This window comes from Camelus dromedarius, chromosome 22, assembly GCF_036321535.1.
Source record: "Camelus dromedarius isolate mCamDro1 chromosome 22, mCamDro1.pat, whole genome shotgun sequence".
Classification (NCBI taxonomy): Eukaryota; Metazoa; Chordata; class Mammalia; order Artiodactyla; family Camelidae; genus Camelus; species Camelus dromedarius.
The window spans coordinates 8459847-8473282 of NC_087457.1; the positions used below are offsets into that span (position 1 = coordinate 8459847).

Consider the following 13436-nt stretch of genomic DNA (forward strand, 5'->3'; position numbering starts at 1 on the left):
CAGGCCGCTAAGTCCTGAGTCAGCTAAGCAGAAGAGGAGAAATGAGGCTCCAACTCCTGGAGGTGTGTGGACAACTTGGGGGAGGCTGGCTTGGGTCCTTGGACAGAAGGGAGCAGTTTCAGGTGGGGTTTGGGAGCTAGGAAGGTGGGGAGTGAGTTGGGCCCCTTCAGACAGGGGAGAGCAGGGCCATGAGGGCAGGTGAGGAAGGTGCTAGGAGTCAACTCTAGGAGCAGAGGTCTGAGGACTGCCTGCCTGAACCCCAGCTCTCAGCCTGGCCTCGGGCCTTCGCTGTCTGTTCCCACGCCGTCTCCTAGACCCCTTGCTTTCAAGAGCCCTCTGTGCTGCAGGGTGGAGCCCTCTTCCTCACGGGCCGGGTCAAGCACTCCAGTCCAGCTCAGTGGTCCTGCACCCTGGGAAGCTCCCTCTACCTCCACAGCAAGTTGTTCCTACCTTTGCTAAACACCAGGGGTAATGTTTCTTTACTGTGAGAAAGCTGTCACTCCTCTGCACTGTAGTCACCTGGCAAAATGTCCAACTTCCTGTTATGGGCTGAATTGTGTCCCCCCAAATTCATATTCTGAAGTCCTAACCCCCAGTACTTCAGAATGTGACTTTATTTGGAGTAGGTAAACTGAGTTAAAATGAGGTCGCTTGGGTGGGCCCTAATCCATTATGACTGGTGTCCTTATAAAAGGGGGAAATTTGGACACAGAAATGCACAGAGGGAAAATGACGTGAGGACACAGGGAGACGATGACCTATAAGCCAAGCAGAGAGGCCTCATGGGGAATCATCCCTGCCTGCACCCTAATCTCAGACTTCTGTGCTCCATCTGGAACTATGAGATGGTAAATTCCTGTTGTTTAAGCCACATTGCCTGTGGTATTTCTTGTAGCAGCTGGAGCTGACTGATACACTTCCTCTGAAAACCTGTGCACTCCCATGGCAGGGGTGGAGTCTGCAAATGAACACATCCTTCTCCCTCCCCAGCTGGACTCCTTCAGTGTCCTCACCCCTGTCTTCCTCCTGGGACAGTCTCTCTGCCAGGTCCTGTTTCTTTGTCCAGGGAGCCAGACAACAGACCTCAAGGGAAGGGGTGAGTGCTGAAGGTCAGGAGGGGCAGCAGGGCCCAAAGACAGGAGCAGGATGAGTCTTTCATTTGTTTTTATTTGACTTTTCAGGCTTGGTTTGGGGAGTGGCAGCTGTTGGACTGGAAAGCCAAGAAGGAACCTCTGAAAGCTGATGGGGCTGGGGGAGGGGAGGGGTGGAAAATTCCAGCAAGGAGACTGGGGTCTGAGACACAGGGAAGGAGCAGAGGGGCTTGGCAGGTCACCACAGGGCCTGCCGTGGGGCCTGGAGCAGAAACAGCAGCAGGGGCCAAGGCTGTGGGGGCACAAAGCCTGTGCCAGGCCCCGGCGAGCCAGCAGCTTGCAGAGGCTGGTGTGGAAACTGGGTCTGAGGAGGCGCAGACATGGCATCACGGAGCGGTGTGAGCCTCTGGATCTCATCCATCCAGTCAATGAAGTAGGAGACATTGGTGAAGACGCTGGGGTAGATGGGATGTCGGCAGTCCAAGCCCCAGCTGGCCAGCCCCACCAGAACCCAGGCATCGGTGAGGTTGCAGACAAGGGGTCCCCCAGAATCACCCTAGGAAAGAGAGGGGAGTCAGTGTGGGCGGCTGGGCCAGCGCTGAGAAGACCAGGGAGCAAGGCCAGGCTCATGAGTGTCTAGCATCCAGACTCACTCAGGTGGACCTCTTTGAAAGTCCAAACACCAGTTTCCCCCTGCAGCTACAGTCATGCAGGCAGGCGCTGGCATCACACTTCAGGAAGCTCTGACTGACCCCCAGGATGGCTGTGGATTGAAATCTACAACACATGGACACTTGTGCCCAGGGAGGCCCCGGTGGTCCAGGAGAAGGCACTGTCCAGGCCAAGAAGGGACAGCTGCCCCAACAGGGCCCAGGAGGACTGGTCTGTGAGTGGAGCCTGGTCAGGCCAAGCTGCTTCAGACCTCAGTTCTTGCAAAACCCTGAGCTGCAGCAGCACATCCCCACCTGGGTCCTCCCCCTTTTTCATTCATTTAGGCCTTTGGTTTTCTCTCAACCCCTTGGATGAGCATCCTCAGAAAATGTTCATACCCAGGCCTGGCAGGGGAAGCCTGCATTGCTCAGGGAGCGGGAGGGGGTCCCCAGAAAGCTGCTGGGAATCACTGGAGTCCTGAAATACTGTCAGGGCAGGACCATCTGATTGAAAATCCTCTCACTTCGTCAGCCAAAGGGAGGGTCTCATCCTTGGGCGTGGGGGGAGTGGAGCGGGGCCACAGCCATGCCTGCCGCTCTTCCGCTCACCTGTCCACACGCACGTCAAGCATCCAGGGCAGCCTCCGCCCTCGGGCACAGGGGTGAAATGACACTGCTCCTCCCCCATGGTGTTTTGTCGATAAGCCAGCTAGCCTGCCGTGGTCAGATGTGATGTGTGGAAACAAGCCATGAAAAGAACAGGACAGGAAGGGTGGAGGCACAAAGGCTTCCTGAGCTGAGACTCTAAACAGGAAACAACCTAACCTTCTGATGCAGGAGCAGAGGGAGCGGTAAGTGCAGGCGAGGAGAAGAGGGATGGGCCAGATGCAAGGCGCGGGGAGCGGGCTGTGGGGCTGGGAGGGCGAATGAGCTCTAGTCTGACTGCTCGCTTCGATGTTCTCGGTGAAATAAGCAGCAAGACCTCTAGCTGAGAGGGAGGGTGGGGGAAGCGGTGGCTTGAAGGAGAGAGAGGGGTACGTGGTGTGGCCAGCCAAAAATAACCCTCAGAGATGCCCATCCTCATCCCTGGAACCTGTGGTTATGTCACCTTATGTGGCAAAAGGGACTCTGCAGATGTGGTGGAGTTGGGGATCTTGAAGTAGGAAGCTCATCTTGGATTACCTGGGTGGGCCTAAGGTAGTCACAAGGGTCCTCATGGGTAAGGAGGGAGGTGGGAGGCCAGAGTCACATGAGGAGGTGCGATGATAGAAGTAGAGTTTGGAGCGATGTGCTTTGAGGATGGAGGAAGGGGCCATGAGCCAAGGAATGCAGGCAGCCCCTAAAAAGCCAGAAGAAGAAAGGGCACATTCTCCCCTAGAGCCTCCAGAAGGAACGTGCCTGGCCAGCACCTATGTTTTAGACCTTTGACCATCAGAAACCTAAGAATAAATTTCTGTAATTTTAGCCACCCAGTTTGAGGTGGTTTGTCTCAGCAGCCCCAAGAGGGTCATACATGGGGCTCCTTGGACATAGGGAATGTGCCATCATCCTCTCAGCTCCTCCCCTCTGTGGTCCCTGCCTGGAGATCCCTCGGCCCTCCCCACAGTGTTCCCACTCCTAGTTCCTCAAGGCCAGGGGAAGGCCTGGTCCTTGTCCACTCCAGGCCTCAAGGGATTCACGCAGATGAGCCATGTGGTTGCCAATATCATGATGGATTCTGGACCAATCTAGAGGAGATGAGAAGGGCTCCATTGGCCCCTGGCCCCTGGGGATCTCTCAGAAGGCAGAGGGAACCCCAACACTAATATTTCCCATGCGAAGTGAGCTGTGGTTTGCACTGCTGTAGAGACACAGCCAACTGTGTGTGTGTGTTTGTGTGTGCATGGACACACTTGCACGTGTGTGTTGAGTGGGGCCAGGAAGTGAAATCCACCTTGAGTGAGAGGAAGGTCTAAGAAAGGCCCAGAAAAGGTACAATTAAGATAGAGGGGGGCAGACCAGGCCAGGAGAATGAAAGCCAGCACTTGTCAAGCACCTACTGAGTGCCAGGCACAGTACTCAAATTGTTATAGGAACCTTATTAAGTGGAGGCTGTTAGCGACCCCATTTCATGGGTGATGAAACTGAGGTGAGGCCACAATTCCAGTAAACAACAGATTAATGCCTGGAACCAGGTCTGTCCTGCCCCACAGTCTGAGTGCTGAGTGCCCCTGTGGCCCTTCTCTCCTCAGACCTGTTTCTGGGGGCCCTGTGCAGGGGGAGGGACACTTTGGGGGAAAGAAGAGAGCCCCGGGTTGGAGGGTGGGGGCCAGAGCAGGCGACGTGGCAGATGAATCTAGAAGGAATCTCTCAGATGGGCTTGGGTGATTGAAAGGCTGAGGGAGGCAGGAGGGGGTCATCTGCTGGGACTCCTAGGTGTCCAGCTCAGTGGTGTCCTCAAGCTAGGGGCCAGGGGGACTAGAGGTCAAGGGCCCTGCGTATGTCCAGAGGCAAGCAAAGGGCTCCAGCCCTGCACTCCATGGGCATGACATCTGCAGGGGAAGGCAGGTGGAGGACAAGGCTGGAAGTGGGGTCCAGGGTGACAGCCAGATGGGGACTTGGGAGGATGAGGGCTGAGCCCTTTGTTTCACCTCTGGGTGCAGCTGACTCTGTGAGAAGGACGGGCCAGGCCAGACAGTCAGAAAGTCCACACCATTGGTTAGGGCCTGAGACTCGGGAAACCTGGGCCCACCTCCTACCAAGGGGGCAGGTGGCCAAGCTTCCCCCCTCGGGCTCAGCAGCTCACTGGGCCATCATGGAACCTGCCATCAGCGAGGCCCTCCCACAGGCCAGGCACACCTCGTCCCTCCCATGCGGGTCTCCTGGGGCACCACAGCGTATCACCCCAAACTGAGTGACTCTGCAAACAACAGAAATGTGTCCTCTCACGGTTCTGGAAGCCAGAAGTCTGACACCGAGCGTCTCTGTGTCTCTCTCTCTTCCTATAAGGACACAAGTCATTGGGTTCAGGGCCCACTGCAAATTCAGAGTGGTGTCATCTCGAGATTCTTATCTAGTCACATCTGCAAAGCCTCTATTTCCAATTAAGGTCATATTCTGAGATTAAGAGTGGATGCAAATTTAGGGGACACTATCCAGCCACTGCACCAGCCTTTCCACAACCCCGTGAAGGAGGCCTCAGAGTCCCACACTGCGAATGAGGACACAGGCTCCGGGGGTGAAAAGACCGCCGGAGGTCACAGGGCAGGGACACGTGGCAGGGCAGCGTCTCTAACTCCAGAGCCCAACACTCTCCCCTCCACCCCACGGTGCCATCTGTGCGAAAGATGTGATGTCGGCGTGGGAGGCTGGGCCCTGCGGGGAGGCAGTGGGCTTGCAGTCAGGTTGTACTGCCTTATTTTAGGGCACCACTTTCCCTCTCCGGGCCTGTCTGCCCGCTTACAACACGGGGCACAATAAAGAGCAGAAAGATATCTTCACACTCCAACAGCGGACTCTGGAATATAGAAAAATACACCAAGAGCCCCTCAAGGAAAAGACAGACAACCCAAGAGGAAGATGAGAGGGGAGAGAACTGGAAGGGCAGCTTTACAGAAGAAGAGATCCAATGACAATAAGCATATGAAAATATATTTAATGAAAATGAAGATTAAAACCACGATAAGATCAAAATGAGAAAAGATGGAAAGTGCCAAGTGTCGGTGAGGACACAGAGCCTGACCCGCTGCTGGAACGGGGGGGTGTGGTGCGCACTTTGGAGGCGTCTGGTAGCATCTGCCAGAGCTGAACCCACACTACCTTTCAATCCAACAGTTCTCCTCATGGGCTTGTATGAAATGGAATATGAAACATTTGGAAGCGAAATGAAATGGACAGCTTGGAAACTGCTAGAATACCCATCAGAAGCAGAACTGACCACAGAATTCAGTGCCTCCAGCAGAGTCCTGGAAGGCGACAAGAATGAACAAACTAACTACAGGCAGCAGCAGCAGGGACGCAGCTCACACACAGAATGTGAAGCCACGAAAGACTGACAACTGGAAATAAATTCTACTTACAGAAAACCCATAATCTAATCTGAGGGGTTGCAAGTGAAGGTGGCAGTTTCCCCTGAGTGCTGGTGGTGGGAAAGGGACACGAGTGGGGCCCCGGGGTGTTGGTCACATGTTGCATCACTGTGAAGATTCATCCACTACACACCTATGGCAACACTATGAATATACTTTTTTGTAAGTATGTTACACCTCCATCAAAACTGGAAAATATGCCTCAAAAACAGACGCTGTCTGAGGTCCTGCCAGTAACGCTCTCAGGGACAATGGGCTTAGGAAGGGGCAGCCGGGGGGACGCTGCCAAGGGCTGGAGCCCGGGAAGACACGGAGAGGGAGGAAGCAGGACGTCCCGGGGGGTCTCCACAAGGAGAGCAGAGGCAACACCACTCCCCCCCTCAGGGAAACTGAGGCCCTGAGAACACACAAGGGAGGAACAGAAATGGCCTCACTCACGCGGCAGATGGCTTTTTCTGTCGAGAAGTCCCCAGCACACAGCATCTCCTCGTGCACAGAGTAGTTCCTGCCTTGGCCAACTCTTTGTTCATATAACATATTGCAGAACTTGTTCTCAACGAGGCCCCCCTTTCCCTCCTGGAGACGGAAGGGCTCGAGCAGAGGCCCTGCGAGGACGAGGAGGAGTTGAGTGAAGTGCGCTGCAGCTCAGCTCCGGGCCGCTCCGCGCTCCCCGCTCCTGCGCCCTGCCCGCCGCTGCGCCCCGAGCCCGGGGTTGTCTCGGCACAGCTGGGCCTGCAGCACTGTTCCAGTCCTACCTCTGCCTAAGAAGCCCCCTCCTGTTTGCTGAACTCCTCCAAACTCATCCTATTCCCTCCACCTCTCTCATGGTAACAGACCACACCTCTTCTATTCCGCAAATCCCACCAACACATACCCTTCACGGGTGTTCAGCAACCATCCAGCAGCCTGCCTGCCCTTTCACAAACCATCCCATCCGTTCTCCGTTTGTCTATCACTAACCTTTCCTTCCACCCACCAATCCTCCCTCCATCTACCTAGCTCTCCTTTTGTCCCGTTCACCCACTCACCCTTCCATCCATTTGCCCATCCACCCATCTCTTGACCCATCTCTCCATTCCCCCCTCCACCTACTGATGTGTCCACTCACTCCATCCGTCTGCCCACCATCCTCTCACCTACGCACCCCCCATCTTCCCTTCCCCTCACTCATCCTCCTCCCTCCCCCTCCCCAATCCATCCTCCCATCTACTCACTCACTTATTCATTTCTCCTTGTGTTTAGTGTCTTTTAGACACTAGTGATACAGGGGAACATACTCAGTTGGGGGATACAGGGAAGTGAAGTGAATAGTAGAATGATTTTAGATCTAGTAAGTGATGTAAAGGCAACAGGGAGCTGTGGTGGTAGGGGTTGTCTATTTTTGCTCATGTGATCCAGTAAAACTCCTCAGAGGAGGAGCCGAGTTGTTCATGTAAAGGAACGAGTCCCGCCAAGATGAGCAAGTCGTGCCCAGGAGAGCAGGGAGAGCAATCGGGGCCGGGAGCCCAGCCACGGTGACGCCCCGATGGAGTGGCTGCGGCACATTCACAGCAGGAAGGAGGCCTGCGGCTGGGCAGTCACGAGTGCACGGGACGCAGCAGGAGATAAGCACAGAGGGATGGAGGCCGTTATGCAGAGCCGAGGTAGGGCGTCTGGACCTTTTTCGAAGCATAAGTGAGAAGGCACTGAGGGTAGTGAGCAGGGGACTGACACGACCCCTGCTCTGAAGCAAACATTCAGCTGGTGGGGACTAAAGCAGAGCGCACAGGGTGGAGCTGGAGACCGGTCTGGAGGTGCAGGCAAGAATGACGGTCTCTAGGACCTGGGGGCAGCAGCAGAGCACCTGCTAGGGCCAGGCCCTGGGCACAGGTTGGGACATTAAACCAGCAAGACAGGGTCCCTGCCCTCAAGGGGAAGCAGTCTCTGTGTGTGTATTTGTGGGTGTGAGCGTGGTGTGTTGTGTTGGTGTATTTCTGTTTGTGTGTGTGTGCGCGCGTGTGTATGGTGTGGGAATACTGGGGATCTGGTTATCCTATGACAGGGAGAGTTACTGACACACTAGCAGGTGCATCCTACCCAGTGAAGACAGGGTCCATCCAAAATGCCTGCAGCACCTCTGCCGAGAAACACCGTACCAAATAATTACAAATATATGTGCTTTTTCCACTTAATTTTGCACTGTAAGCATTTCCCAAACCATGAACATTCCTTTCTTTAATAAAGACTCTTGCTTATAAGTCTTTGCCTACACTTCTCCTTTTTCAATCCTAAAAAAACACCTTTTTCCTGCATTATTCAGTTCACTGAATAAGCCTACAAAGTAGATAGTTGACCTGTGTTGGAAGAACAGCACAGCGAGCTTCAGAGAGGTCAAACACTCTCAGGTCATAATTATTCTAACTTTATCCTGCAGGCTCAGAGGTCAGAGGTCAGAGTTCATAAATGTGTTTCCTCTCCAGTTTTCCCAAGTGCCTCCTATGGCAATGGGAAATAGGAGTGTTTGTCAGTGGCTTGGAATGGTCCAGGCCCCAACCATGACTTCTGAGTTGAATCAAGTCATCTGACATCCATGGTTGATTAAAATCTTGGAGTCAAGCCTTAGAAAGACTCCAAGAACACAATCCTTGAGTCCAAAAGTCAGATTCCCAGACTTGCGGAGATCTGGACTCAGGGAGCACTGAAGCTTTAGGATCACACACTTTCAGAACTAGAACTAGACTAGTCCGGTCCTCTGGAAATGAGGCACGGCAAGCCAAGGTCCAGCGGCCACTTTGCCTGGGGACCCCTCTGTCCTCCTCCCCTCCCTGCCCCTCCTCCCCGCCCTCATCTGCCCCCTGGTCTCTCCCATGCCCCAGCCCGTTATCCAGCAGGACGAGTTACTGGGCAGCTGCATGCAAGGAGCTGGGAGGCAGGCGGGGATGATGTAGGAGGTGAAGTTCACAGGAAAGAGCAGCTGCAACATGGCTATGTCATTCCCAAAAGGGTGAAACTTATCAAAGTCTGGGTACACGATAATCTGGCTCACGGGTATCTTCTGGGTGTGCCTGGTGTGCTGGTACAGCTGGGTGTTTCCTAACAAGACCCGGTAGTTCTCCAGGAATTGAGATTTTCTGGAGGAGGAAGGGCGCATGGTCACCATCATGTCTGAATGTGAGCCAGCTCTCTTTCCCTGCATCCTCATCTAACTGCCCACCCCTCTACCCACCAGTATGCCACGTGGCTTTTGTCTCCCCATTTCTAACGGTCAGGAGCCCTTCTTTCTTGAGGCTAATTGATACTCTACTTACAACGTCAGCATATGGCTTCTCCATCACACCCATGAATTGGAGGAGCATTGAATCCTAGTGCTGGATGGTGGGGTGGGGGGCCATCAAATGAAGGCCTTGTGATTGTACACAGGAGGAGTTCTGGTTCAGTCCCAGCTCTAACTTCTCCCTTCCCAAGGCTCCCTACAGCCCACCTTCTGGCCCCACACTTTTCTCAACCCTCTTTTCTTTAAACATCTTCCTGCCCAAGGGCTGCTTGTCCACTTAGTTATAAGCGCTCACAAAAGATTGTTAAATGAGCAAATGAGCACAGGGAATGGAAACTTGCCTTGTTCCCTGAGTACGGGTGTTAAAACTTCCCTGACCTTGCATGCATGGCTCATCCACCCGGACACCCTCCCCCTGCCCCTCTCCTGCAAGCCCCTCCCTCTCCACACCCAATGGAGCACAGAGCTTCTCCTGACCTGCCCCCCCACCATGTGATCTGCTTTTCTCACCCATGTTGGGCTTTCTCTTCTGACAAGACGGAGACACAGTGAGGTGGGGTCTTACCACCCCAATGCCACAGAGGGGCGTGCATACAGCGTGGCACAGAGTAGGTGCTGACAGGACTCTGGGTTCTCAAAGCTCCAGCTCCTGGCCCTGGGCTGTGATGCCCCTGCTCCCTGCAGACCCCTCCTCATGCGTTCAGAAGCTAGGCACTGGGCTAGGCCCAGGAAGGGCAGTGAGTTAGGCTCCTCCACAGTCATGTCATTCTCCTAGGGAGCCCCATCTCCCACCTAAGCAGCCTGGCAGCAGGGGTCCACCCACTCACACCAGTGACCACAGCTCCTCCTGGGAACTCAGTTTTGCACAAGCAAGCAGAATGGCCCAGAACAGTTCCAGTTTCTGCCTACAGTCTGACACCCAGGAATGTGGGGACACTGAGAAGAAGCTGTGGTCTGAGGTTGGTCTACACCACATGGCAGCCAGGACCAACACTTCCACTCTCCTGGGGCACATCTGTGTTAGGGGACAGGCACAAGGGCTGAGGACAGAGCATGAGGAGGATCAGACAGGTGAGCGAGGAGGACAGTCCAGGTGGAGGGTACGCAGGTCAAAGGCAAGGATGATGTGGGTTTGAAGGCCACAGACCACCCCAGAGAAAAGCCCAGAGGACTGTTTTGGGATGCCCATCACCCCTTTTCTCCCCTTCCCCTGCACCCCTCTCCCCAGCACCCAAGGAAGGAGGACTCACTTGAGAAAGCAGTGGGCAGCAGAAACCAGCCAGCGGGAGTTGATGAGGGTGGCTCCACAGACATGCGACCCCTGGTACAGCAGGCTGGCTTGCCATGGCCACTGGCCCACCACCGTGTTCTGGCTGCCGTAGACCTTCCCTATCACCTTGGGTTTCCCACACACAGTGGAGACGCCCCTGCCTCCTATGACAGAGACACTGCTAGTGCCCCAGGTGCCACTACCAGGGAAGCCCCGTCCACTTCAGAGATGGAAAAACCAAGGCCAAGTGTCCAGAGGCCTACCAAAATGACAGGGTGCCAAGAATTGGACAGCAGAGCACAACTGAGCAAGCCCCGTGGGGATGAGAGCTCAGTGGTCTGGTGGGCGGGAGGGGGACCAAGGGCACCCACAGCACGTGACAGCAGCATCTCCAGGGTGATGGACATCCCTGAGTGAGCCTGCCAAGGGCTGGGCCATCACAGCCATTACCTCCCTCACTTAGCACTCCTCAGTGCCTGCTCTGCAGAGCCAAGAACTGCAGGCCTCAGAAGCTGCCAATATTACTTGCCCAAGATCATGGTTGCTAAGGGCTTGTGCCCCCTCCACGTCATCCTAGTATCTCAGGGAAATAGGTTCACAGTCAGAGCTCTGTAGTGCTGTGTGACCTGAGGAAAGTCACTCCCCCTCTCTGACTCAGGATCCTCCATTTCTAAAGAGGGAGTGGGCTAATGAAGACAGCCCTGGCTCTAGGACCCACACTTGGGAGGGCAGGGGCGTGCCCTGGCCCCCTGAGAGTGGGCCTCCCGGCCTAGGGCCTGTGCTCCCAGGGCCTCAGGGAGGGAAATGAGACTCCTGGGCCCCAGACTAAGGGCCACTTATTCAGCAGTTCCGGTGCTTCCCTCCAGCCAGCCTGCCAGCCTCGGGGCCAGACCCTGCTACCTGCCCAGTCCACAGCCCCACAAAGGTCCTGGGGTGGTTCCCACCCAGAGGCCCCACAGTGGGGGCCTGTGACCCACCTGTGTTGAGGTGGTCTCTGGGCTGCCTGGCTGGAGGGAAGGGCGAGAGAAGAAGAGGCCCCCAGGCCCTGGTCACAGCTGCGCCCCCCTGAGGCCCTCCTGTGTAACCAGCCCCAGACCCACACTGAGGCCCCAATGCACCTGTGGCTCCTGGAGCCAGCCGCTGTGCGTCAGGGGTCAGAGGGCCGCCCTCCACCGGACCCCCAGCGCCTGGGGCCCGGCCAGGTGACGCCGAGGCACTGGCGGAGGACCCCCGCAGCTCCGGGGTGGCCGCTGGCGGCAGCAGCAGCAGCCAGAGGAAGGCCACAGGCCGGCCTCAGCCTTCGGGGAGCCATGCCCCCGTGCCCATTGTCAAGGTTGCTGACCCCCAGCAGGCCCCGCCTGACCCTGGCCTGACCCAGCCTTGAGCCTGGCCCCTGAGCCTTGGCCCTGACCCTGCCTGGGCCCATCCCCGATCCCACTCTGCCCTTATTAACTTTAAACAGCTCTACTGAGGTAAGATTTATATACCATGAAGTTCACCTATTACAAAGGACAATTCACTGATTTTCAGTACATTTTTATTTCTTTATTTTTATTTAAATACACTTTTTATTTTAGAATAGTTTTAGATACATGAAAAAGTTGCAAAGAGTTCCCACATCCCTCTCACCCAGTTTCCCCTAATGCTAAGATCTTATATTACTACGGCCCATTGGTGAGCCAATGGTGACACATTAATATTAACCGAAGTCCATTCTTTCTTTTTCATTTTTTAAGGTTTGAAGTGTACATTGATGGAGCAATCAACAGCTTCACAGATAAACAAAAACTAAAATATTTCAGCACCACCAAACCAGCTTTACAACAAATGTTAAAGGACCTTCTCTAGTCATCAAGCCATAAAAAAGGGAACAAAAAGAAGAAAGAGTGAAAAACAAGACCTACAAAAGATAGCTTTGGCTGCTTGGGATCTTTTGTGGCTCCTTATGTATTTTGGAATTGTTTGTTCTAGTTCTGTGAGGAATGTCGTGAGTATTTTGATGCGGGTTGCTTTGGATCTGTGGGTTGCTTTGGGTAGTGTGGCCATTATGATAGTGCTGATTCTTCCAATCCAAAAGCACAAGAAATCTTTCCATTTCTTTGTGTCATTTTGGTTTTTGGAGTATAGGTAACCTCCTTGGTTAAGTTTATTTCTAGGTATTTTGTTGTTTTCGATGTAATGGAAATGTTTATGCCAGTTTTAAAATTCTGGTTTTTGAAGTGAAAAAAAAAAGTGAAAGAAGGGCTGCAAATGGCAAAATATCCTTCTTTCTTATGGGTGAGTTGTATTCCACTACATATATGTATGCTGCATCTTCATTATCTGTTCAACTATTGATATGCACTTAGGATGTGTCCATATCCTGGCAATTATAAATAATGTTGCTATTAATAACAGGGTGTATGTATATTTTTGAATTAATTCTTATTTTGTGGTTGGCTTTATTCCTTTGATAACTATGTAAGCTTAAAAAGTGAAAGCTCTAAACGTTCTTAGAAACAATGAACAGTACATATATGTAAATTTAAAAATATATGTGCAGTAAAAAAAAAAAAGAAATGAGCTATCAAGTCATGAAAGACATGGAAGAAACTTTAAAGACGTATTACTGAATGAAAGAAGCCAGTCTGAAAAGGCTACAAACTGTACAATTCTGACCAAATGATGTTCTGGAAAAGCCACAGCTACAGAAACAATAAAAAGATCGTGGTTTTCAGGGGTTTGAGGAGGAGGAGGAGGAGGAAGGAATGAATAGATGGAGCACAAGGGATTTTTAGGACAATGAAATTATTCTGTATGATATTGTAGTGGTGGCTAAATGTCATTATGCATTTGTCAAAACCCATAGAATGTACAACATCAAGAGTGAACCCTAGTGTAAACTATGGACTTTGGTTGATAATAATGTGCCTATGTTGGTTCATCAATTTTACCAAATATGCCACACTGATGAGAGATGCTGAGGGTAGGGGAGTATATATATATATATAGAGAGAGAGAGAGAGAGAGAGAGAGGGGAGGACTATGTGAGAACTCTGTATTTTCCGCTCAATTCTGCTGTGAACCTAAAACTGCTCTAAAATAATATATTAATAAAAATTTTAA

The 13436-nt window shown here is 53.1% G+C and overlaps 1 protein-coding gene across 1 annotated transcript in view; it reads right to left on the minus strand.

The window, feature by feature from the left end:
• Positions 1–1147: 1147 nt before the first annotated feature.
• Positions 1148–13436, minus strand: part of LOC116147090 (putative serine protease 47) — a 42662-nt gene continuing 30373 nt past the window's right edge. Inside the window, exons 5-9 of the mRNA XM_064477355.1 lie at positions 11450–11581; positions 10312–10495; positions 8689–8918; positions 6247–6413; positions 1148–1647 (exon numbers count right to left, since the gene is read on the minus strand). Coding sequence (XP_064333425.1) covers positions 1330–1647; positions 6247–6413; positions 8689–8918; positions 10312–10495; positions 11450–11581 — 1031 coding nt within the window. The 3' untranslated portion in view covers positions 1148–1329. The remainder of the gene's footprint in view (positions 1648–6246; positions 6414–8688; positions 8919–10311; positions 10496–11449; positions 11582–13436) is intronic.